General features: G+C 47.2%; 1 protein-coding gene across 21 annotated transcripts in view; it reads left to right on the top strand.

Moving 5' to 3' along the window:
- ZMYND8 (zinc finger MYND-type containing 8) overlaps positions 1-22,502 on the top strand; it is a 143,264-nt gene that overhangs the window by 42,133 nt on the left and 78,629 nt on the right. For 14 of the 21 annotated variants that reach the window (XM_038572520.1, XM_038572530.1, XM_038572517.1 and 11 more), the window contains 2 exons: positions 12,539-12,687; positions 21,308-21,526. In XM_038572520.1, the coding sequence (XP_038428448.1) occupies positions 12,539-12,687; positions 21,308-21,526 (368 nt within the window). Of the gene's footprint in view, positions 1-4,948; positions 5,093-12,538; positions 12,688-21,307; positions 21,527-22,502 lie in introns of those variants that run through there. The other 7 variants (XM_038572531.1, XM_038572524.1, XM_038572534.1 and 4 more) reach the window with 4 other exon arrangements.

Here is a 22,502-nt window from a genome sequence, read left to right as displayed (position 1 = left end):
CTCTGAGACAATAGCTCTCTGCAAGAAGAATGCAGAGCCGGAAAATAGGTGGCTTGTGAAAACCTCCGGAGTTTCCCCCTATGGTTTCTCAGTAATTGTGTTTAGCTGCAAGGCCCCATCCTGCTCGGGAAATAAATCCTTACTTAATCCCCTCCTTCTGGGGAAATGGGCTCTTTAGGCAAGAAACTGGAATGGCCGAGTACCTGTTGAGAAGGGAATTTCCTCTCTAGGGTTCTGGTTTCTCTCTTTCGGACCCTGAAATGGCCATGGCCTCTTGTGTCCTCTTCCCCATTAACTTTATACCCCTCCTGCCTTCTTGGATTGCTGGGAGAAATTCGTAGACCGGAAACAGGGAAGGGGAGCTTGTGGTGAGTCAGGTCTGCTGGCACACCTTCGACCTTGGCTAACCCTTGTTGCTCATTTACCTAGTCAGATGTGTGTCCTTGGGGACACCTCTGAGCCAGGCCCCGAGCCACGCGTTGGTCTATGGCAAATAGAGACAGAAAAACAGATTGAGCTCACACTTTGGTGGAGACACACACACAAAAAAAGTGAATCAGCAAAAGAAGAAATAATTTTTGATAATTTTCAGTGAGAGATGACTGCAGTGAAGACAGCAGGAACAGCAACACACAAATGCGTGCGCGCAGACACACACACACAGATACACACAACCAAACCCACCCTTCAAGATGATAAGGGGGCTGGAGGCTGGAGGGTGATGTTTGAGCCAAGAGCAGTAGTTGCCAGGTATGGGAGGATTAGGCATTATTAGGCATTGAACATTCTAGATGGAAGCGTCAGCAAGTATACATGGGCTTGGCTTGTGTGTAGCCATTGTGGTTACGGTTCGGTGGAAGGGGGAGAAAAGGAGAAAAGACCTACCATGTGTGGGGGCATGTAGGTCTGGACAAGCTATTGAGTGTGTAGAATAAGCCCCTCAAGTTTTAAGCAGGGGCTGCCTGTCTTGCCTAGGTTTGAAGAAGGCTGCTGTCAAGGGGCAAGTGAATAGTCCTGGTGCTTTGGCTCAAGGTAGGCAGCTGTGAAGGTAGGACTGAACAAGATAGGGCAGATGATGGGCAGGGAAGGAACACCCCTCTGCAGAGTGCTTGCTCTGTGCCAGGCACCACGTAGGCACTAACCCTGCAAGGTTGGGCATCCTTAATACATTGTGCAGGTTGCTAGGAATCAGGCCAGTTTCGAGACCCTCATTTGAGGAAGGCTGAGAAGGAGGAGTCTGGGGGAAGAGGTTCTGTCCGGAAGCATGGGGTGGGGTCCTGAGGGCCACCTAGACTGTTCTGCTTTTATCTGGGAGGAAATTCTGAGCCATGCAGGGATTTTGAGCCTGGCTTGGCTGAACCTGTGTCAGCCTGAGGACTTGCTGGGAAAGTTTGTGTCTTCAGTGAAACTTTTTTTCCCCCCCAGGAACAGTCAGGGAAGAGCTAGTCTGGTGCACATGTAGGTGAAGGTGCGAAAAGACTTGGGGAGACTGTGTTGAGCTTTCACGATAACACGTGAGATGTGTTTGTGTGGCATGTGTTGTCTCATTAAATTCTAATAACCCTTTCAGGAAGGTTCTAGTAATCGTAGCTGAATTTAACTTAGGCTCAAAGAGACTTGCCAGAGGATACACAGCTGGCAGGTGGCAGTGCTTGGAGTCAGACCTAGTGGTATGGCTGATTAGCCCGCACACTGCACAACAGTGCCGGGTTGACATTGGCCCACAGCAAGCACACCCTCGGTGATAAGAGAATTACAAGGTGGTATTGACAGCCCTAGGGAACTAGGGAACCAGTCCACTGACTGGTGCAGTTAAGAGCTTTGGGGTGGGAACCAGCTGCAGTGGAACTGCCAGCACCACATGCTGAATTGGGGTGCATGGCATTTGAGCACATAAATGACTTTGTTTCTTGGAATTGCATCCATCAAATGGCTGCAAAAACATCATCCCTCCCCAGAAGGGATTCTAAAGAGGATAATCAAATCACATCTTAAGAAATAGTAGGTGTGAATTGCACAAGCCCTGTTTGAGAAAAAGCACTGTTTCTCTAGCCAGCTCTGCCCTTTCTCCTGACTTGCGTTGTTCACAAACTCCTGCTATTTTTCCTGGTCCCTTTTTTATCAGTGTGTAATCAATCAGTTTCACATTCTCTGTGGAACATATTCTACATTCATCCTCTGTTGACCAGCCGGTTCATCGTGGGCCTCTTTTTTTCTCTGGGCCTCAGTTTCTTTCTTTCTTTTTTTTTTTTTTAAAGATTTTATTTATTTATTCATGAGAGACACAGAAAGCGAGCGAGCGAGAGAGAGGCAGGGACACCGGCAGAGGGAGAAGTAGGCTCTATGTAGGGAGTCTGATGTGGGACTCGATTCCAGGTCTCCAGGATCAGGCCCTGGGCTCAAGGTGGTGCTAAACCGCTGAGCCACCCGGGCTGCCCTGGGCCTCAGTTTCTTTATCAGTAAAATGGGACTACTTAGTATCTACCTTCTTGTAGAATCTTGGTGAGGAGTAAATAAATTGATCACTTGCATTTAGAACAGTGCCTCAGAGATAAGTGGTCAGCAAAGGGCAGCTACTATTATTATAGGTTTCTCTGGCTGTCTTTCCTCCAGGGCGGGGACCTTCCCCTGACAGTTCCCTGGGTAGGCTAGATGTCTAGTAACTAGTTGCTCAGTGACTTTGTCGACGCTCAGGTTCTTGTTTTCTTCTGTTTGAAATGTGCAGTCAGGGCCACCAGGTGAAGTATTAGGCATTATTTTCCTTTTTAATAGATACAGATGCCTCCATGGGTGGTGTATTTACACAAGGTTGGGCTTGCCTGGCAGCTCACTGGAAGCTTCTTTACACCAGGATTTCTCAACCCCGGCTCTACTGACATTTTTGGGCCTGATCGTTTTGGGACTGTTCTGTGCACTGTAGGGTCAGCAGCATGCCTGGCTCCCACCACCTTCCTTTTTCTAGTTGTGGCAACCAAAAAATTGTTTCTTGACATTGCCGAGCGTCTCCTGGGGAGACCCGGTGAGAATCACGGCTTTCTGCTGTTCTAAACACCTGAGCCCCCTGCAAGTGTCACCTGATGAATGCTGGGCCAGCCCTGAGCGCCTCCTGCGTGCTGGGTGCTGGAGGTGCAGATGCAGCCCCTGGCCTGTAGTGAGAGCTCCAGTTTTCTTGTAGCCACTTAAAAATATTTTAAAGAGTTAAATACCCGAACACGGTCAGAAGGAACTGAAGGAGGAGTCGGGAGTGTTTCCTGATTTCCTGGGTGTTTCTCCAGGCCTCTGCAAACCCAGAGCCTACACAGCCCCAATTTCTTTCCCTCAGGTCTATTTCTGGCCAAAATTTTTTCACTTAGGTTTTGTTCTTTGCCAGCACATAAAGATGAGATTTCTTCTTCGTCCCATTTTATGGCTGCATGAGCGTTTTTTTGCATTTTAGCCTCCTGGTGCTGACACTGAAATTGCTTCTTCCCATCTTTGGCTTCCATAGGACGTGCTGTCTTGGCTGTGCCAGTGGGCTGTCCTGTACATTCCTGAGCTGGGGAGCAGGGAGTGGGTGGGCTCACTGATACCCAGGTGACCTTCCCTACGATAAGATGCGACCTGGTCTGAAATCATTGCTTTGTCAAAGGACCACAATGAGCTGACTCTAGAGGGCCTGTCCCCCACCCTTCCCCAGTGTCCTAGCACTTTTCATCTTCATCAAGGTGACTTCCTGAGAGGTCGGCCCCACACCCAGGCCGGCCCAGGGCAGTGTGGGGAGCATCGCCTGGTTACCAGCGGCTCCCTTTCCTTCATCTGAGCCTCTTTATTTCCCCTTCCTTCCTCTAAGCCTGCTAGTCCGCATTGGCTGCCCTGGGGCAGAGTCACCCTTTTATTTCTGAGTTGGCTCTCTGATGGCCACAGTCCCGCGCCCCCTCCCCTCCTTTGCAAGCCACCCACCAGCACCTGAGCTTTTTAGAACCTGAGCTGGGCCTGGGGTTGGGAGTGACCGGGCTCAGCCTGGATAAATAATGCAAATAGTTTCCTCCACGGGGACCCACTCCTCCCGCGAGCCCTCCCCGCGCAGCCAGCTACGTAGCAAAGGCCAAAGGCAACCGGTTCCTCCACACTGTCTTTGTGGTGACTTGGCATAGCTGACGGCCCCCTGAGACGCACACACGTTGGGCGCACGCAGCCTTTTGGGCCTGGGCCTGCTCAGGCGGTGGGTGGAGTGCCGTGGTTTCTGGCCTGGGGTTGGGCCCTGCCTCCCCTTGCTTTTGTGAAATTTGAAAGAGCTTGGCATTCTTGAACCAGGAAATTCCTGTTGAGATGTTGTCCCTTTTCCAGAAGGCCTCATCCCCCCGGAGGGGGAGAAGGGGGCTGGGTGGTTGCGACTGCCTCTAGTTGTTGAGGGCAACACAGTTGAATTCATTTGTAAATCAGCCTCTTTCCCCTGGATTGAGGCAATTTCTGTCCTGCCTGTGGAGTTTGGAGGTTCACCTTTTCCATGCGAATGCTGTTGAGTCGCCTCAATCCGCCTGATTTTCAGGGAGGGACCTTCAGAGGGAGAAATGCACCGACACGTAGCGGGAATTTGGCTTTCTAAGGAGAGGCATATCAGAAGTAAGGTTAATTTGAAAATTATTAGAAAATAAAAAAAAAGCTCAAAACCCCTTCACATCGCAAACCAGCACACTCCCTTCTGGACTTCTCACACCAGCCAGCAGGACGAGGGCAGTTTGTTGCGTTTATTCACATCCGGTGAAGCAAATGGCTCTTCGGTGCAGTGTGCTGAGGCTTCGCCGGGCTGCTGGCTGTCGAGGGTGATAAATTAGAGCCGAGAGCCTGGGGACATGGAGGCGCGTCCCCTGCCTCAGACTGCCCGACTGCAGAGAGGTGAGGGTGACCTTCCCGAGCCGGGCCACCTAGTGCGTACAAGACAGGGGCTGGCCTGGTAAGTGGTGACTCTTAGCCTGTCCTCTTTGCTGCTTCCTCCTCCCCCTGGGAGAGGCTGCTGAGGATCCGGAAGCAGGAATGTCTGCCGGGTGAGAGCCTCAGTTCTCTTTCAAAGAGAGGGGAGGCCCTGTGAGCAGCAGAGCTTTCTCAATGGCAGGTAAGCGCCCCTTTTCAGGGTTACCTGCCCCTCGCTTGCTTAGCCTCTGAGGTGCTCGGGAATCCTGGAACAGTGACATCCCCCCCCCCCCCCCCCCCCCCCCCCCCGCCCCCAAGTTGAGAATGACCCTTTTGTTCCACAGCCTTATTTCCATACCAGACCTTTTCCTGGTCCGGGTGAGAAGTTCACCTTCTCAGGCAGGGAGGCCCCTGACAAGGCTGGCTCTTCTGGAGGAGGCTGCGGCAGGCCCCTCGGGCGGGCTGCAGCCTGTCCTCGGGGTGGTGTGGTTCTAGACGGTCGGCGTGTGCCCAGATCATTCCTTTTCGCTCATGTGTTCCTCATGGCTTGGGTATTATCTGCTGGAAGAAAAAATCCTGCCCCCTTCTCAGCCCCATCCCTTTGCTCCCCCATTCTCATTTCTGCTCTGGGCCTGAGGGAAATTCCAGGCTCTGGTTTCATGATGATGTCCTTACTGGCAGACGAGGGCCCTCTGATTCCCGGGGAGGGAGGCCTGTGTGGGTACCTGCTTGTGCCTTTGGACAGCACGTTGAGATGATTAACCGTGCTGCGCTCTGCTGCTCCTAGGAGAGTGGCGAGTGGTCCTGTTTGAAGGAGGCTATGGCGTGGGCTGGCAGTGACCGTGAGTGCTGTGTGCCACTGCCCTGGAGCCCCAGCCAGCGCAGGCCCCTGCTGCCCACCGTGCCTTCGTTCGTGGTGATGGGAGGCAAGCCGGACTGCTCACAGTCTGAAATGCAGAAGTCCTGTCTCGAGCTCATTCCTGTCTCCACGTTCTATGGGCCGGCCGGCGTTTCCATAACTCTGACCTTAAGAAGGCTCCTCTGAGAAAACTAGGCCTGATTTTGCAACGGAGGCATGGGGAAGGAAGAGGAAGAGGAGGAGGAGGTGGAGGAGGAGGAGGAGGGATGATTGTGGGCTTGGAAAAACAGCTATGATTTATGGAGCGCTTACTCTTTGTGGGCATTATGCTGAGAGCTTCCCATGACTGAACTCATTTAATCCTTTTGTAACTCCCCAAGGTACCCTGATCTCCATCCTGCAGAGGACGGAGTTACAGAGAGGTTAAGTAGCTTCCTTAAGCTGCACTGCATGGAGGTCCTAACCACTGTGACACCCTGCCTGTTTCATCTGTGACCTGGTTTATCAGCATATGTGCTCCAGCTTCTGTGCAGGGTGGCCAGCTTGTCCTGCATTGTTGTCAGACTGTCCGACTCTGGACAACCGGCAGTTGGCCACCCTATGTGATCCACGATGCCTGTCGGCTTGTTGATGGGGTTTCTTTTCATTCAGGCCCACAGGCTGGCCGTCCACAGCATTAAGGACATTTTAACACCCACAGAAACACACAGGGTGATACTTCTGGGGAAGTGCCCTTCTGTCCTGCTGGGGCCCTTTCCCTCTCCTAAGGAGACAATTCTCTGTCATGGTGTGTCATTTCCCAAACTCTGGAGAATGTCGAAGGCCATGACTCAGGTGCCGGATGTGGGTGGGGGTGGGGTGCCTGTAGTGGCGGAGTCTGGCAGGCTTGGATGGAGATTGGAAGGGAGCGTGGAGGGTGTGTGTGTGGGTAACTGGGCGGCTCAGTGGTTGAGCGTCCACCTTTGGCTCAGGGCGTGATCCCAGGGTCCTGGGATTGAGCCTGCTTCTCCTTCTGCCTGTGTCTCTCTGTCTGTCTCGTGCCTCTCATGAATAAATAAAATCTTAAAAAAAAAAAAAGGGAGTGTGGGAGAGAGGCGTGGGAAGAGATGACCAAGCAGGCCCCCTGCCTCTAGCCTGTTCTGTGGCACGGCCCATGTTCTGGTGCCACCATTGGGAGGTGAGTGTGCTTCCTGGGGAATACAGCGACCTCACCAACCCCCAGGCCACCATCTGTATTTCCGAGGGAAAAAGGCCAAATGAGAGTGTGCTCTTAAACATAGACCCTGTGTTATGTGGCCCTCTTGCTGTAAAACTGACAGTCCCTCCCTGGCCTGAGGCCATGTGTGAGCCTCCTAGTCACATGGCCTGGGTTCAGATCCCAGCCCTGCTACTTGTGTCATCTTGGGCAAGTGACTTAGACGGAAGTATACCAAAAGCATTTTGAACAGGGCCCCCGACGTTGTATGTATTAAGAGAAAGCCTTAGCTGTTAATACTCCTGGCTTGGGAAAGCTAAGAGGCTGGGTTATCTTTAAGTTTGGTGTCCTTGAGGTCAGGGGACATCTAGGAAGGGCCGAGTGGGATTATTCCTGGTGGTTCACAAGACACGAGTTGGAGAAGGATCTCATCACATGTTCCTAATACCCAGTAGGCCTTCCCGTATTATTAAGATTTCAGTGAAATGTCACAGGAGGGGAAAGTTCTGCTGTTTCCTGATCCATGCCAAGCTGTTCTCCTGCGTCACTGCTCTGTCCTTTGCTTGGAGGAGCTGTCCTCCCTTGCCCATGTTAACTCCTTCAAAACCAGACTTATTTTTCGGGGGAGATGGGAGTTAGGAGGCAGAGGGTCACTGGTGGGCTGATGCAGTAGTAGAATTGCAGGCCCCTGCTACCCCACGGAGAGGACTTTCAGATCAAGAGTGAACCATTTCCCTGGTAATTCAGTCTACAGTGGCTGTTTGTCATCCTTCCAAGTTTATAGATGTGTTTAGCAATAAATCCTTGTCAGAATTAAATCATTAAAAAATGAAAAAAAGCTTGACTCAGCTTTCTTTCTGGACGAAACGGTTCTTAAGGCAGCCTTGTTGCCATGACTGCAGTGATGTCCACACCCACTATTCTGTCCCCACCTGAGGCCTGGGAGTGGGAAGGTTTTTTTTTTTTTTTAGTGGGAAGGTTTTTAAGTCAGAATGCTCTCCTGCTCCCTCATGCTTTGGAAGGACTGTGAATCCAGTTGGCATTTCTCACTTTTCTCCTTAAGAGCCTCACTGAAAGCCTGTGCCTTTGACAGATGTGTCTGTTGCTTGGAACCTGTTAAACTGCTGCCCCTTGGACATAGCCGCCAATCTCTCATTAACTCTAGAGGGAGTTGGTGTGTTGGTAGCCAGGGACAGAATTGGGGTTTTCGTGGTTTGCTGGGACTAGAAGGTTGGGGTCCTCTAAGGTACATACAGCCTTCTCTCCGATCCCTCTGTCTCTGAGCAGGACCCTGGTTTCCCCTTTGGTTTCCTGCTTGGGTAAAATGCTGTCTGTGGCTTATATTGCTTATGTGTATATTTCTCTCTTTTCCTCGGAATAACGAATTTGAAAGTTCAGAAGACACCTTTAGATCCTGTCGTTCTGTAGTTTTAAATCTTTGGAGTTGATGACGCCCTTGGCAAGGTGATGTAGGCATGGCTCTCTTCTCAGGAAATTGTGTCCTTGTACAGAACTGTGGCTTGTAGATTGTCGGTCCCTGAAGCACCTTCATGGATGCGAAATGAGAAATTCTGGTCTGTTCCTTTTATCTCTTCTCCTATTTTGCAGATGGAGCCTGACAAGTAGAGAGGCTGGCCTGGCATCTTCTCCTATTTAGCTGTTTTATTCTCTTGCCTTGCCTCCTTGCTCCATTCTGTCTTCACAGCTCCAGACCGAGCCCACAGGTGGCTGTGGGGCAGGAGAGCAGATGGGCTTCTCAGTGTAGAACGGGGTTCTCAACACTTGGGAACTGGGATTGTATCTCCTAAACACACATCCTGGAGGATCTGAAACCAGTGTGCATCCAAATTCTCTGGAGGGCTCCTTAAGCCGCAGATCGCCAGGCTCTATTCTATAGTTTCTGATTCTGTAGCTCTGGGGTAGGGTCTGAGACTGTGCCTTTCTTACAAATTCCCAGGTGGTGCCACTGCTACTAGTGTGGAGACTGCTTTTTGGGATCCACCGTCCCAGGGCGTCTCAGTCACAAGTGGGTAACTTATGCTGTCCAGGGAGGGGCTGGTGTCCTTTCTGCCTCCTGGAGGCTGGCTAAGCGTTGGCGAGGCTGTGTTGATCATCTACCATATTTCTGTATTCCAGCACAATGATTCTCCAGGAGGCTAGTCCCACCCCTCTGTGAATGTTTGGGAAGTACGCGGGGGTGCTTTTTGTCATCAGTGTGTTTGGGAGCTCTGTTTGCAGCGAGTGGGAGTGTGCCCAGGTGTTCCTTGCAATGAGGGAAGCTGTCCCTTCCAAAATACAGCGGGCTCCATTAAGAAACTTGGAAACACATGACTTGCTTGTTGTCCTGAAATGTTCCCTTAACTTTTCTGCTGGTGTGTCTTTGCTCCTATACTTTCTTCTTTAAAAATCTACCCACAGGGGCGCCTGTGTGGCTCAGTGAGTTGGGCATCTGACTCTTGATTTTGGATCCGGTCATGATCTCATGGTCGTGAGATCGAGCCCCACATTGTGCTCCATGCTCAGCACAGGGTCTGGTTGGGGTTCTCCCTCCCTCTCTCTCTGCCTCCCCTTTCTGCTGCCCTGCCACTGGGTGCGGTGTGCTCTCTTTCTCTCAAATAAATAAGTCTTTAAAAGAAATAAAATCTTTAAAAAAAATCTATCCACAAATAAAACAAAACATAATAAATACCAAAAGCTTTGCCCAGTTGCTTTCAATTTTGGGCTGGCCAAGATGCCCTTTCTTCTGGGATGCATTTCCTTGGGGCCTCGAAAACACCTTTGTGGTTTTTTAGTTTTATTTTTTTAAAGGTCTAATTTGTTTCTCTGAGAGAGAGGATGAACAAGCAGAGGGGCAGAGGGAGAGAAAGAGAAGTAGGATCCCTGCTGGGCAGGGAGCCTGACTCACTGGGCTCTATCTTAGGACCCTGAGATCATGACTGGAGCCCAAGGCAGATGCTTAACCGAAGGCAGATGTGTAACCGACTGAGCCACCCAGGTGCCCCAATTTTTTACTTATATTTTAATAGGCTCCACACCCAGCGTGGAGTCCAACATGGGGCTTGAACTCACATGGCCCTGAGATCAAGACCGGAGTTGAAATCAAGAGTTGGATGTTAAGCAGCTGAGCCACCCAGGTGCCCCAACCAAAATACCTTTCTTAAACACACATACTCTGATCCTTGAGCAGAGTTATTTGGGGTTTATCAGCTCCACGTTGAACAACTCCCAGACTTGAGTCTTCCTGCCCTCCCCAAGCCTGTGGTAATTGGTCCCAAATTTGTCCATCTGGTGACATTGTTTATTCTGAACCAGGCCTTTGCCATTTGCTAATTACTGGGTTTGATTTGCACGTGCTGCTTTTTTACATGCAACTGAACCTCCCAAATACCTCACTTTAAATTTATTTTCATAAAGTAGTCTATGCTCCTGATAGATAAAGTACACAAGGGTACACCGTGAAAAATAATCCTTCCCCCACTGCCTGCATGTTTTCCTCCCCCGAGGCAGCCGCTAGTCCCCGTAGAGAGCTTTTTAGTAGTTTTGTGTTCATCTGGGAATGTTCTAGGCTTGTGCCAACTTAGATATATAACATCATTTTTGGTGTGTGTGTGTGTTAATCTGTTAATGGTGCTCAATGTGTGTTGCTTTTTAAACCCGATACGACGGGTGGAGATAGTCATGCATCTGTTTGCATAGAGGTGCCTTCTTATTTTTAATGACCATAGAATATTCTGTATGAAGGGCATCTGGCTGGCTCAGTTGGTAGAGCATGCTCTACCATGTGGCTCTTGATCTCGGGGTTGTGAGTTCAAGCCCCACATTGGGCTTAGAGATTATGCAAAAAAAAAAAAAATTATTCCACTGTATGGCTATGGTATGTTACTAGATCACTCCTCAGTTTGTGGACATTTCAATCCTTTCCAGGTGTGGGTACAACACCCAGTACTTCATTTGAATCATCTTGGGGGTGCTTTGCTCTCTGTGACTCTTATCTGTAGCATGTGTTTCTAGGAGCAGATTATGGAGTCAAAGACAAGGTGGAGATGGAGAGTCTTCACTTATGAGGGTGGAGTGGGTTAAGGACCTCTGTTGGGTATGGGAGAGAGGAGATTCTCTCTAGGGGAACACCAGTCCCAGGCTGCACCTTTTTGGTGGATTTTCCTGCCTAACTAGCTGTGGTGTGCCTTTGGGTCATCCTTTGGGCTCTCTGCCTCCATTTTGAAGTCTGTGGGATGATCCAAGCTCTGGGGTTTCTTCTCCCTCAAGGTGCCTGCAGTTAGCATTTAATATCCTTTCAGGGCTATGGGTCAGTGCAGCACCTGCAGCACTTGCTCAGGATTTTTCTGAAATTGCCTGGTGAGACTGGATCAGCCTTTGCAGAAGTCCTTCACTGTCTCCTTTAATGAATGTCCTGGAAGATGCTCTGACTTTCAGTTGGAGGGAAACCCCTAGGAGGCCTTGCGTGTGTCTGTACCAAACCATGTTCACCTGCCCCAGTGGCCCCTGTCCACACATGGAGGTTGGTGACGCACGGCGTGTCCTGCGTGCTGGGGCTTGCCAACAAGTTAAAAACAGTGGGGAGGAGCATCGTCAGGTTAGCATTGGGGATAGTCGTCCTTCTGGATTTCACATCTCACCCCATCACCTTTGCTTTTACATAGCTGTCTTTCCTCGGGACTGTAACTTCTCTTTCTCAGAATGTAAGGCACACCACGCTGTGTCATTATTTCGTCCCTACGCTAATTAGATAGCCACCGGGCATGGAACGGATCCAAGGCCTTGCAGGTGAAGGCTGGGTGGTGGTGGAAGTGTCTGTGTTTAAATGAGATGCTAGAAGAGTCAGCATGGGAAGGAATGAATCAGTTGGGGAGGCATGGGGCTGGCATGTCTCAGGTGAGAATCAGTGAGAATGTCATTTGTGTCTGTCCCTTTGGAAAAGAAGTCACAAGCACAACACAGTGAATGTTGTCATCTTCCACAAAGAAGTATGTGTGCCTTCCTTCGATTGCTTGAAGTGTGTGGCCTTTTTGGCCTGTCTCTCATGGTTTCCTGCTGTTGCCATGAAGCATGGGTATGGAGAAGAAATAGTTCTTTGGGATAAGGACGGTACTGGTATCTGTGTGACACAACTCATGGTGGCTGAGTCATAACCAGGTCAACTGGGACACAGGAGAGAAGGGTGGGAATATTGGCAAATGGAGAGCACATTTCCAACTAAAAAATGGCCCAGTGGTTGGTATTCAGATCTGTCTGATGCCATAAGGCCACGCAGGCTCAGATTTGTGGTGTGTTTTGTTTTCTGTTTGTTTTTTAAGAGAAGCCAGAAGTCCAGATTATGTGAAGCATCTCAATTTTTATTTTCTGGCAGTGAATTAAAACTTTAACAAAAGTGGTGTTAGGCTGAAGAGAGAGTGTCTGACCTTTGAGACAGTTAACCGAAGAGATGGGGTGAGTGGATTTCCGGAAGGATCAACACTACAGTGGCATCGGGCCCGGGGACAGAATGCGTTGTGTCACACACACACACCCCCTCCCCGGGGGGCCTAGGCCTCCCTGACTGCTTTAAAATATGTGGTCCTGTGTGTCTCTTTCAGATCCTGGCTCCACAGAGAGAACAGCCCAGAAAAGAAAGTTTCCCAGCCCTCCGCATTCTTCCAATGGCCACTCGCCACAGGACACATCCACAAGCCCCATTAAAAAGAAAAAGAAACCCGGCTTACTGAACAATAATAATAAGGAGCAGGTAAAGGGCCACTGGGGATGGTGCCCACACCAGCAGGATGAAGGCTGTAGTGAGCAGTGCTGCAGCTTTCTGGGTGTTTCTGACAGCCGGTGTTATTGGCATTTAGCAAGCTGCCTTGTTCCAGCTGTCATTTGTATAGGACAAGAAGGGCAGCTCAAAATGAGTCTAGAAATTTCCAGTGGCTTTTTAGATCTGTTTTGGGGGACAGAGCAATGATCCAGAAGAGCTGAGGATACCGTGCTGTAGGATTTGGGGATTTTCCTTGGTTTTCTTTTTTTTCCCACTCTAGGGCAGTTTCCCCAAGTGGCCTGAGTTTTTCCTGCTAGGCCATGCCAGTAGGATGGTTCTGAGCTCTGCCTGGAGGTGGTTGCGTGATGGAGGCAGGCTCCCTCCTGGTCTCAGCTTTCTCATCTGTAAAATAATGTGGTAACACAGCTGCCAACTCTACCTATTGCCCACTGCCCTCTTCCATAATTGGTCACCCTTTTGTCTCATTGTGCATAGACCCTGGGGCTTTGGGTGTCTTCTTGAATCCCATCCTCCTTCTGCAGCCAGGACCTGTCAACTAGATAAGGAAAATCCATTAGCCGTCTGAGCTCTTAAGAAACCCAGCTTTAAAATTCTCTGATGCAGGCTAGATAGATTCTCTTCTGATTTGAAAAGAGGAGAGATGCTTTAGTGGACTGTGAGGTCAGATCTCCTGGCATTGGAGGAAACAGGATGCCCCAGTGGTTCTGCTAGCATTTCAGTAGAGATTCCTTGGGATGCATTCATCCATCTTTTGTGTTACGGAGTGCCGAAGTGGGCCCTGGGGATTGGAGGTGGAATAACACAAGGTTGTTGCTTTCATGGGAAGAAACCTAGCAACGGTTAAATGCTCAGAACTGGGAGAGGGGTGCATTTCTGCACACTAATCTATTTCCATTCTCAAAATTATATAGCGAGATGCCAGCACTGCCTTGGCTGTGTGGCTGTGGGCAAGTTAACCTCTTTTTGCCTAGTTTGCTCATCTACTGAAACGGGAATAATAGTCCCACTACTAATTTCACGGGGTTGGGGTGGTAAACCGAGCTACATGATGTCAGTCATAATAATAAAAAATTAGGCCAGGCTCCACACTAAGTGGAATAATCACAAAAACTATGTGTGAAATAATGAAATGACAGCTATAGAAGTGTTCTAGATCTGTGCTGTTTGAGATGATAGCTACAAGCCACATGTGGCCATTGAGCACCTGCAGATGGCAAAGGGGTTGAGTTGTGGTTTTTTGAGCCAAAATTTCTAAAGTTTTTATTTAAATTTCAATTAGTTAACATACAGGGTAATATTAGTTTCAGGTGTACAATATACTGATTGAACACTTCCATACAATACCCCGTGCCCATCACAGGAGGTGGTCTCCTTGATCTCCACCCCCGTCCCCCCTGCCCCCTGTGTGTATCACCTCCTCTGTGATAGCCATCAGTTTGTTTGTTCTGTATATTTAAGAGTCTGTTTCTTGGAGGAACTGGATTTTTTATTTTAATTTAAGTGGCTGCCTCTGGCTTATGGCTACTGTGTTGGATAGTCCAGATCTGATGAGTTGGGAATCTAATGAGTTGGGACTCTTGTTAAAAGAGAAGAAACAGGTCCTAAATAAATTTCTAGGAGGGTTGAGCAATATATATGATAGTGCTGGTGAATACTAATACTAATACTAAGAGCTAATACTAAGAGCTACTAATACTACTAATACTAAGAGCCGTTGGTTGACAGCATGTCACTTCCTGTTGTAAAGCATTTTTCTGTGTTAATGTTTATAATAATCCTGTGGGAAAGGACTGTAACTGTGTCCACTTTACAGATGAAAACTGAGAGGTTCAGAGAAGTTAAGTTGTCTCCTCAAGGCCTCAGGGCGAAGCAGAACCTGCATTTGAGCTTAGGTCTGCATGTCTGGCTTTAAGCGCTGAGGACGTATCCCTGTCACCCAGGAGGCATGCCATAGCTACTGGGCATGAAGACTGGGGGATGTGAAGGGGTGCCTGGGTGACTCAGTTGGTTAAGTGTCCGATTCTGGATTTCGGTTTTGATTGTGGTCTCGGGATTGTGGGATCGAGCCCTGCCTTGGGCTCTGCACTGGGTATGGAGCCTGCTAAAGATTCTCTCTCTCAAAAAAACCCAAAATACCAATGAAGGCCACGGATAATCCCCAAACCTTAATTTAGCTAGTAATTTAACTTCCTGGACAAACCTTTTCTTACCAGGTAACTGGAAGACATGAGGCAGGTTGTGTCCCTTCTGTGCAGAAAGCCTTGTCCTTTGTCCTCTCCCTTGTGTATGCACAAATGCATCACAGTTTTGAGTTTCTACGTATCTTTTAAGGAATTGACTTGTACCTCTCTTTTTGGAAGCTAATCAGCTTGGGTAGTCCATGCATTTTCTTCTCCTTTTCCTCATCCATGTGTTAGTACTGTTTCTGTGACACTCAGGGCCCATGACTACAATGATATGTTTGTCAGTCTGTGTCCCCCTTTGGATTAGCCGCCTCAGAAAGTAGCCAGTGTTTGGTGGCTGCTGTCACTACAGGGTGGGGGCTCATGAATACATATTGTACTCTGGGTGTGGAAAAGAGGAGAGACTGAGTAGCTGGACACAGGGCATGGTTACACCCCTGAATAATCTGTCATCTTCAGTATTGATAGAAGACTGTTGCCCAGAGAAAATGCAGTCCTGACCTAGAGATTGGGCTCTTTCTAGCTCCACTGCATCTGGGAAATTCACGTTGGGATCTTGTCAGTTTTTTTCCTGTCTTTGAGATTGAGTTACCTTGTAAAATAGGGTTTTGGACTGGAAACATCATAAGGTTGATTGTAGGTTTGTTTTTCAGACCTAAAACTCCCTGGGGCCGAACAGTCAGGAGCTGGCAAAGGAGAAACAGACCTAACTGCACAGAAATGACATTCCTGACCTTTGACCCCATAATTCATTTTAGCATATAATATTTGCATAGTAGTGGCAGCCTCCCTCCCATACAATCTGTTTTTCCTTAAGGGGAACTTAAATCCCTTAAAAAAAAAAAATCCTCTGGACACTTTCCCCTTTCTCTTTCTTTCTTTTAGAATTTTATAGCGTTACAAAATTATGGAATTAAAAGCAAATTGTAGGTCTGCAAGGGCTGGGTTTTACCAATAATATAATTTCTTAGTCACCATTATTTGAAGATCATGGGATTTCAAATAGCAACTTGTATTTTTGAGTTCTTATAAAAACTCAGAAAAAGCCGGCAATAGCTGGAGTGGAGTAGAGCCTGCCCCTTTAGACACAGGGTCTGGGTCCTCTAGTTTTCCATACTTCCACCCCTCCCCAGTGTCACACCCTGCCTGCTTTGTGCATTCCTTCTGCCTCTGGCTCTTTCAGGCACCAAAGTGCCTTTGATTTTTGGCATATGTCAAGATTCTTCTCCCTTCTCTTTTTTCTTTATTTTCTTCTTTGTGTTCAAAAAAGAAAGCTAGTCTGGTCTTATAAAAAGAAACAAAAAACCCCCCATGTTTTTCCATTTTGGTTAGAGACCTTTTATTACCTAGTAGAGAGATGGGGGTTGACCTTTTTAAGATTGGCCCCCATTTCACCCATTTTTCATATATTAGGAATTGAGTACTTTTAGGGTAATTGTAAGAGTAACTTTAAAACACGCTTTTTATTGTTTGGCGCCTGCCTTTGACCCTAGGGCACAATCCTGGAGTCCCATGTCGGGCTCCCGGAATGGAGCCTGCTTCTCCCTCTGCCTGTGTCTCTGCCCCCCTCCATGTCTATCATGAATAAATAAATCTTTAAAAAAAAAAACACTTAATTTTTTTGGGGAGAAATGTAGTTAAGGCTTACAGTTAATTTTTATAGCCTTTTGGCTGAATGGTTTCACGCTGTAGGAAAGGTTTGAAAATGTGGAGGTGCTTTTTCTTGGGATTGGGTTGGGGGGAGACATCCCATGGCCTGGAAGGATGCTCCTGGCATTTTGTGGAAGGCTAGGTTGCCAAATATCCTGCAGTAGATGGCCCAAGAAGTATCTTCCCTCACATGACATTATTATGGACTTTACTGAAAAACACCAATCTAATTTTTAGGTCTCAGGACATTTGATTATGAAGACTCCTTTTGGGAGGATTCCCCCTCCCCCTCCTTAACAGATTGAGAAATAATCTGCTAACAGATTGGATGGCCAATGTTATACCTTTGATCAAATATGGCAGAGAAATGATGCAGCTCCTCCTCGCTGTCTCTGAGTACAGAATATATATATATATATATATATATATATATATATATACCATAAATGGGTGGGCTGGCTTTTATTTTTTATTTTGTTGGGCCTGTGCATTGTCTTAAAAATAAAAAAATATCAACAGAAGCCCCTTGTTGGGCTGAGGCAGTGTTTTTTTTTTTTTTTTTTTTTTTTGAGGCAGTGTTTTAACCGTTGAGATGATTTGGGGGGTCGCAGGCTTGCTGGCCTCTCCCTGAGCTCTGGCAGCACTGGGTGTGTGTACCTGCCGAGCTGTGTCGATCGCTGGAGCTGAACCTGGGGCTGCCCCTTGAGATGGGCCCCAAGTTCTGCCTCTCCTTGTTGTCTTGCCAGCGTCCAGGCTGGATGCCAGTGACATTCCTCACGCTCCAGGGCTGGGCAGTTTTTCTTAGAGTGGAGGCATATTTTGCAGTATTTGTGCTTTATTTATTTATTATTTTTTAAAAAAGATTTTATTTATTCATGAGAGACAGAGAGAGAGCGAGAGAGAGAGAGAGAGAGTGAGAGAGAGAGAGAGGGGCAGAGACACACAGGCAGAGGGAGAAGCAGGCTCCATGCAGGGACCCTGATGTGGGACTCGATCCCGGGTCTCCAGGATCAGGCCCTGGGCGGAAGGCGGCCCTAAATCTCTGAGCCACCCGGGCTGCCCGTATTTGTGCTTTAAATGCTGAAGAATAAGAGCTGGAACATGGAGTATTTTTGCTCATGTATGTTACCTCTGTGGTCCATGTAGGAGTTTGAATCTGTGGTTTCCCCGTTTTGCACACATGTAGCCTGTGCTCACACACAGCCGGAGCACCCGTTTTCTGCTTTACGCAGGCGAGGTGTTTGCTGACTACAAAGCCTGGGAGCCAGGTGCTGCCCAAAGCCTGTTTTTGTAAGTAAAGTTTTATTGGCACATTCATTCATTTACATATTGTCTCTAGTTGCTTTTTTGCTACTGTGGCTAACTGGAGTCCTTGTAATAGGGACCACAGGACCTTCAAAGCCCTCCGCTATTTACTGTCTTTGTAGGAACCTTTACAGAATAAGTCTTTTGGCTGCTGGTATAAGGCTGAGAGGTATTAGAGAAGTGAATGAATGAGCCCTGCCTGTTTTCTTGTTCAGTCAGCCTGTGGGAGAAGCAGGGAAATAACACTTGCTCACACAGCCTATAATAACACAGGTTGCAACCTGTTTGCCTTACCAGCAGGCTGGTAACACACCTTCTACATAGCGGGGAGAAAATCTTAACTGCTTTTGCCTGGAATGATTTTGCTTTTCCTTTTTTAAATGTTCTATATTTGTTATCAGACTATGTTTATGGAGCAGGAAACACTTACAAGCAGCAGATAAGGCAAGTATCTGATGGCTACGGAGGTTACCAGGCAGCTGGTTCTCAGCAGCAACAACCACTACTTCAGGAAAGAGGGAATATCCTGAAGAGAGTTGGGAGCAGCCTGGCACGCACCCCTCCCTCCCCCAGGAACACCCTGTTCCCAGCCAGATGTGGGGTAGGGGCAAGGACATGGGGGGAAGCTTAACTTCAGAAATGGCTTCTACTCTACAGGAAAGACCTGGGTTGTTAGGGAGATTAGCTGGCCTCTTCGATTCTTCCAGTTTCGTTTAGATTGGCTCTTCCTGTCCTATTATTAACTTGCTGAAAGGAAGTCAGGCTCTGAACTATGGCTTACTGCTGTGTTGCAGAAGCCACAAAAGCATTCTGGAAGACCTCACTCAGGTTAGAAATAGTTCCTGCTTGAGTCGCTTTAACCTAGTTTTCTCATCTGTCAAGTAAGACTAGTAGTGTCTATCTTGAGTACCTCTCTGGGGGATTATGAGGAGAAAATGAAGATGGTGTGTAGGAGAGTATGTTGAACTTGTAATATGGAGGGAATATGGTAACGATGTTACTCCCTGGAAACCAAGTATAGAGTGCTGTATCCAGCTGAACCAAGGAAATAACTGGGCTCAAGAATTAGCAATCACCCTTAAAAGTCTTAGATGTTTTCTCAGTAGAAATGAGAGTAGGGAGGCTTAGAAGAATGGATTAGCAAAGATCTGCTAAGGAAGCATCTGGGAGGTTTGATAAAAAGGAGTGTAGAAATAGGCATGTCGAGAACATTAAAACCTCATAATAAAAACCGGGAACACGACATGGCTGCTTGTAATTTCGACCGCTCTTTTCCATTATTCTGGAGGTCCCAGGATAAAATAAGGGCCCCATTAAAATAAGGAGAAAAGAAAAGTGTAAACATACTAGAGATGAACAGACAAAACTGATCTTGCCTAGAGAAGATATTTTTATTTTTATTTTTTTATTTTTTTATTTTTTATTTTTTATTTAGGATAGTCACAGAGAGAGAGAGAGGCAGAGACATAGGCAGAGGGAGAAGCAGGCTCCATGCACCGAGAGCCCGATGTGGGATTCGATCCTGGGTCTGCCAGGATCGCGCCCTGGGCCAAAGGCAGGCGCTAAACCGCTGCGCCACCCAGGGATCCCCAAGATATTTTTAATCTAAACTATTAGAACTCTTTATATATTAGGTCAGGATTAACAAAAATCTAACAACATTTCTGTGTACCAACAAATAGCTACTTAGAAAGTAGGATAGAAAATGATTTCATTCATAGTACCAACAAAAATTATGCAGCTTTAACCAACATACGAGATCTTTGTCGAGGAAACCGAAATGTTTTGCTGAAGGACAGGAAAAAAAAGCTTATTGTCAAAGATAGGTACTGTGGTTGTGGCTGAGCTATTGTCCATGGAATTGAGGCTCATTGTGGGTTGAGTAGCTTTCTTAAGGTCGCACAGCTACTTACTGGGTCATTTTGATGATTATCACCAAAATTTCTTTCTTTATTATTTTTAAGTAGGCTCCATGCCCAGCATGGAGTCCAGCTTGGGGCTTGAATGCACAACTCTGAGATCAAGACCTGAGCTGAGATCAAGAATTGAATGTTTAACCAACTGAGCCACCCAATTGCCTCCAGAATTTCATTTCATTCCTTTTCTTTTTGGGTATGGGGGGTGGTGTTGTTTGGGGGGGGCTGGTGCCGTGGGGGGGGGTTTTCCCGGCTTCCCGAAAGCAACCTTAGACCCCTTCCCTCCCTTCCCCCTCCCTTCCCTTCCCTTCCCTTCCCCTTTCTCTTCCTTTTTCTTTTTCTTTTTCTCTTTCTCTTTCTCTTTCTTTTTCTTTTTTCTTTTCTTTCTTTTAAAAGAGAGATCTCTTTTAATCTTTTAAGAAAGATTATTTATTTGAGGGAGGCTGGGAGGGGCAGAGGGAGAAGGGGAGAGAGAATACTGAGCAGACTCCCCTCTGAGCACGGAGCTCGACATGAGGCTCGGTCCCACCACCCTAAAATCATGACCTGAGCCAAGACTGAGCTTAACTGACTGAGCTACCAAGCACCTTTCCCCCAGAATTTCTTATAGTACTTCTTAAATACTGTGTTTGTAGACATTTTCCTAATGAATTTCTTCTGAGTAATCTTCTGTGTTCAGAATGTGGCTTTGCTAGATTCTATAATGTGTCATTAGGGGAACATTTCTCTTGATATTCTGGAGTCAGAAGGGGTTTTGAGTCCCACGAATTGGCCACTGGTGTGAATTGGCCATTCGTATCATCTTTCTGCTGTTGGTCGCTCTGAATAGGATATCTGGTGCTTCTGCAAAAACCTACCATGTTAGAGAATCATGGCTTTAAGAAGCCATTGGTTGGCTCAAATACTTTAGTAGACTTGAAAAAGAGTTTTTTTTTTTTTTTAATGACTCAAATCCAGTTGATTTATTCTCCCAAAGCCTGCTGTTGAAAGAATCCTAGGGTAAATTGCCACACTTGTTGCTTTTGTTTAGACTTCCATATGTTGGTCTCTTAATTATATTAGTAATGGCAGCACCGTGTTAAATGCATACGGTATATCATCCTGCTTAATTCCAACCCAAATGCCATGATGTTAGGTATTATTATCCCCATTTTACAGATGAGAAAATTGAAGCTGAGAGGTTGAGTTTTGTCCAGGGTCATGCAGCTGGTAGAGCTAAAATTTGAATCTGGGTATGCCTGGGTTGTGGCCGTTGTAACTATTCTGCGAGGGCAGCCTATTAATTCTTAGACACCAGCTTTTCAATCTATGGCTTCTGAAAATAGAAGAGAGAGAGAGAGAGATAAAGATAGAAAAATCTTAGTATCTAATGACCTGCAGACTCTGTATTTAGTAGAGTAACCCAAGATAGATTTTTAATGAATGTGTGAAATGCTGTGATTTTTCTTTTGTTGTTATTGATGTATTTGTTCAAATTCCTTTTGAGAATGCACATTTGTTTTGAAACCAAACCTGTCTTTCTTGCCTACATTTCAGTCAGAACTAAGACATGGTCCGTTTTACTATATGAAGCAGCCACTCACCACAGACCCTGTTGATGTTGTACCGCAGGATGGACGGAATGATTTCTACTGCTGGGTTTGTCACCGGGAAGGCCAAGTCCTTTGCTGTGAGCTCTGTCCCCGGGTTTATCACGCTAAGTGTCTGAGACTGACATCGGAACCAGAGGGGGACTGGTTTTGTCCTGAATGTGAGGTTAGTTCCTGACGAATGAATGCATTATCTGCTTCATTTCCTTTCCTTTCTCTTTCTTCCTTTTATTTTAAAATTTTCAAATAATCCAGATACAGGAAAAAAAAAAAAAAGTCTTGCCTTCCACTTGCTCTCTCCTGGTCACCCCCTTTTGGGACCAGCTTTGGCAGGTGCCTGAGCACCGCAACTATCTCAAAGACTCAGACTGCACTGTGTCAGTTTTGATTCTCCATGGGTCTTTGGATCACTCTGGGATCTGCAACCTTCTCTCATTCTCCTGTAATGAACATTTCAGAAGTTAACTTTATAAACTGTTAACAGTTCACATATGTTGAAAAGATCGCATGCTGTTTTTCCTCTTCTTGGATATTGTCTCCTGCTGCATCATTGACTCATCGGCGGTAGCCCGAGCGGAGAAGACCAATTTGGGTTGTGTGCTCCATGTGGTTGTCATCTGATGCTTTCATTCACGACACAACAGTTTCTCGAGTGCCTGTTAGGTGCTGGGGATCCAACAGTGAACAAAAAGAGGCACGCATTTCATGCTTTTCAGGAGAAGAGGACAAAAATCAAATAAAATGAAGAGGAGGAGTTGGGTGGAAGGTGTTTGTTTCCCTTTCATAAGAAGAGGCCCGGGAAGGCCTCACTAAGCTTTGAGAACCTCAAGAAGAAGAGGAGGAGTGAGGGGTGGCACAGCGGTTGAGTGTTTGCGTTCACACCCAGGGCTGTGATCCTGGAGTCCTCGGATCGAGTCCCACGTCAGGCTCCCTGCATGGAGCCTGCTTCTCTCTCTGCCTATGTCTCTGCCTCTCTCTCTGTGTCTCTCATGAAGAAATAAATTACAAAAAAAAAAAAAAAAAAGTGAGTCATGCCTCCTGTAGGTGAGAGGGCTGCAGGTACAGAACCTGAGCAGAAGCACACTGGCTTTAGTGAAGAACATCTGTTGTATCTCATTTGTAGGAAAGCCTAAATGTTTTCC

The sequence above is a fragment of the Canis lupus genome, chromosome 24 (assembly GCF_011100685.1).
Source record: "Canis lupus familiaris isolate Mischka breed German Shepherd chromosome 24, alternate assembly UU_Cfam_GSD_1.0, whole genome shotgun sequence".
NCBI classification, from domain to species: Eukaryota; Metazoa; Chordata; class Mammalia; order Carnivora; family Canidae; genus Canis; species Canis lupus.
Note: the sequence above shows the minus strand (reverse complement) of the source record. Positions and strands in the feature narration are given on the sequence as shown.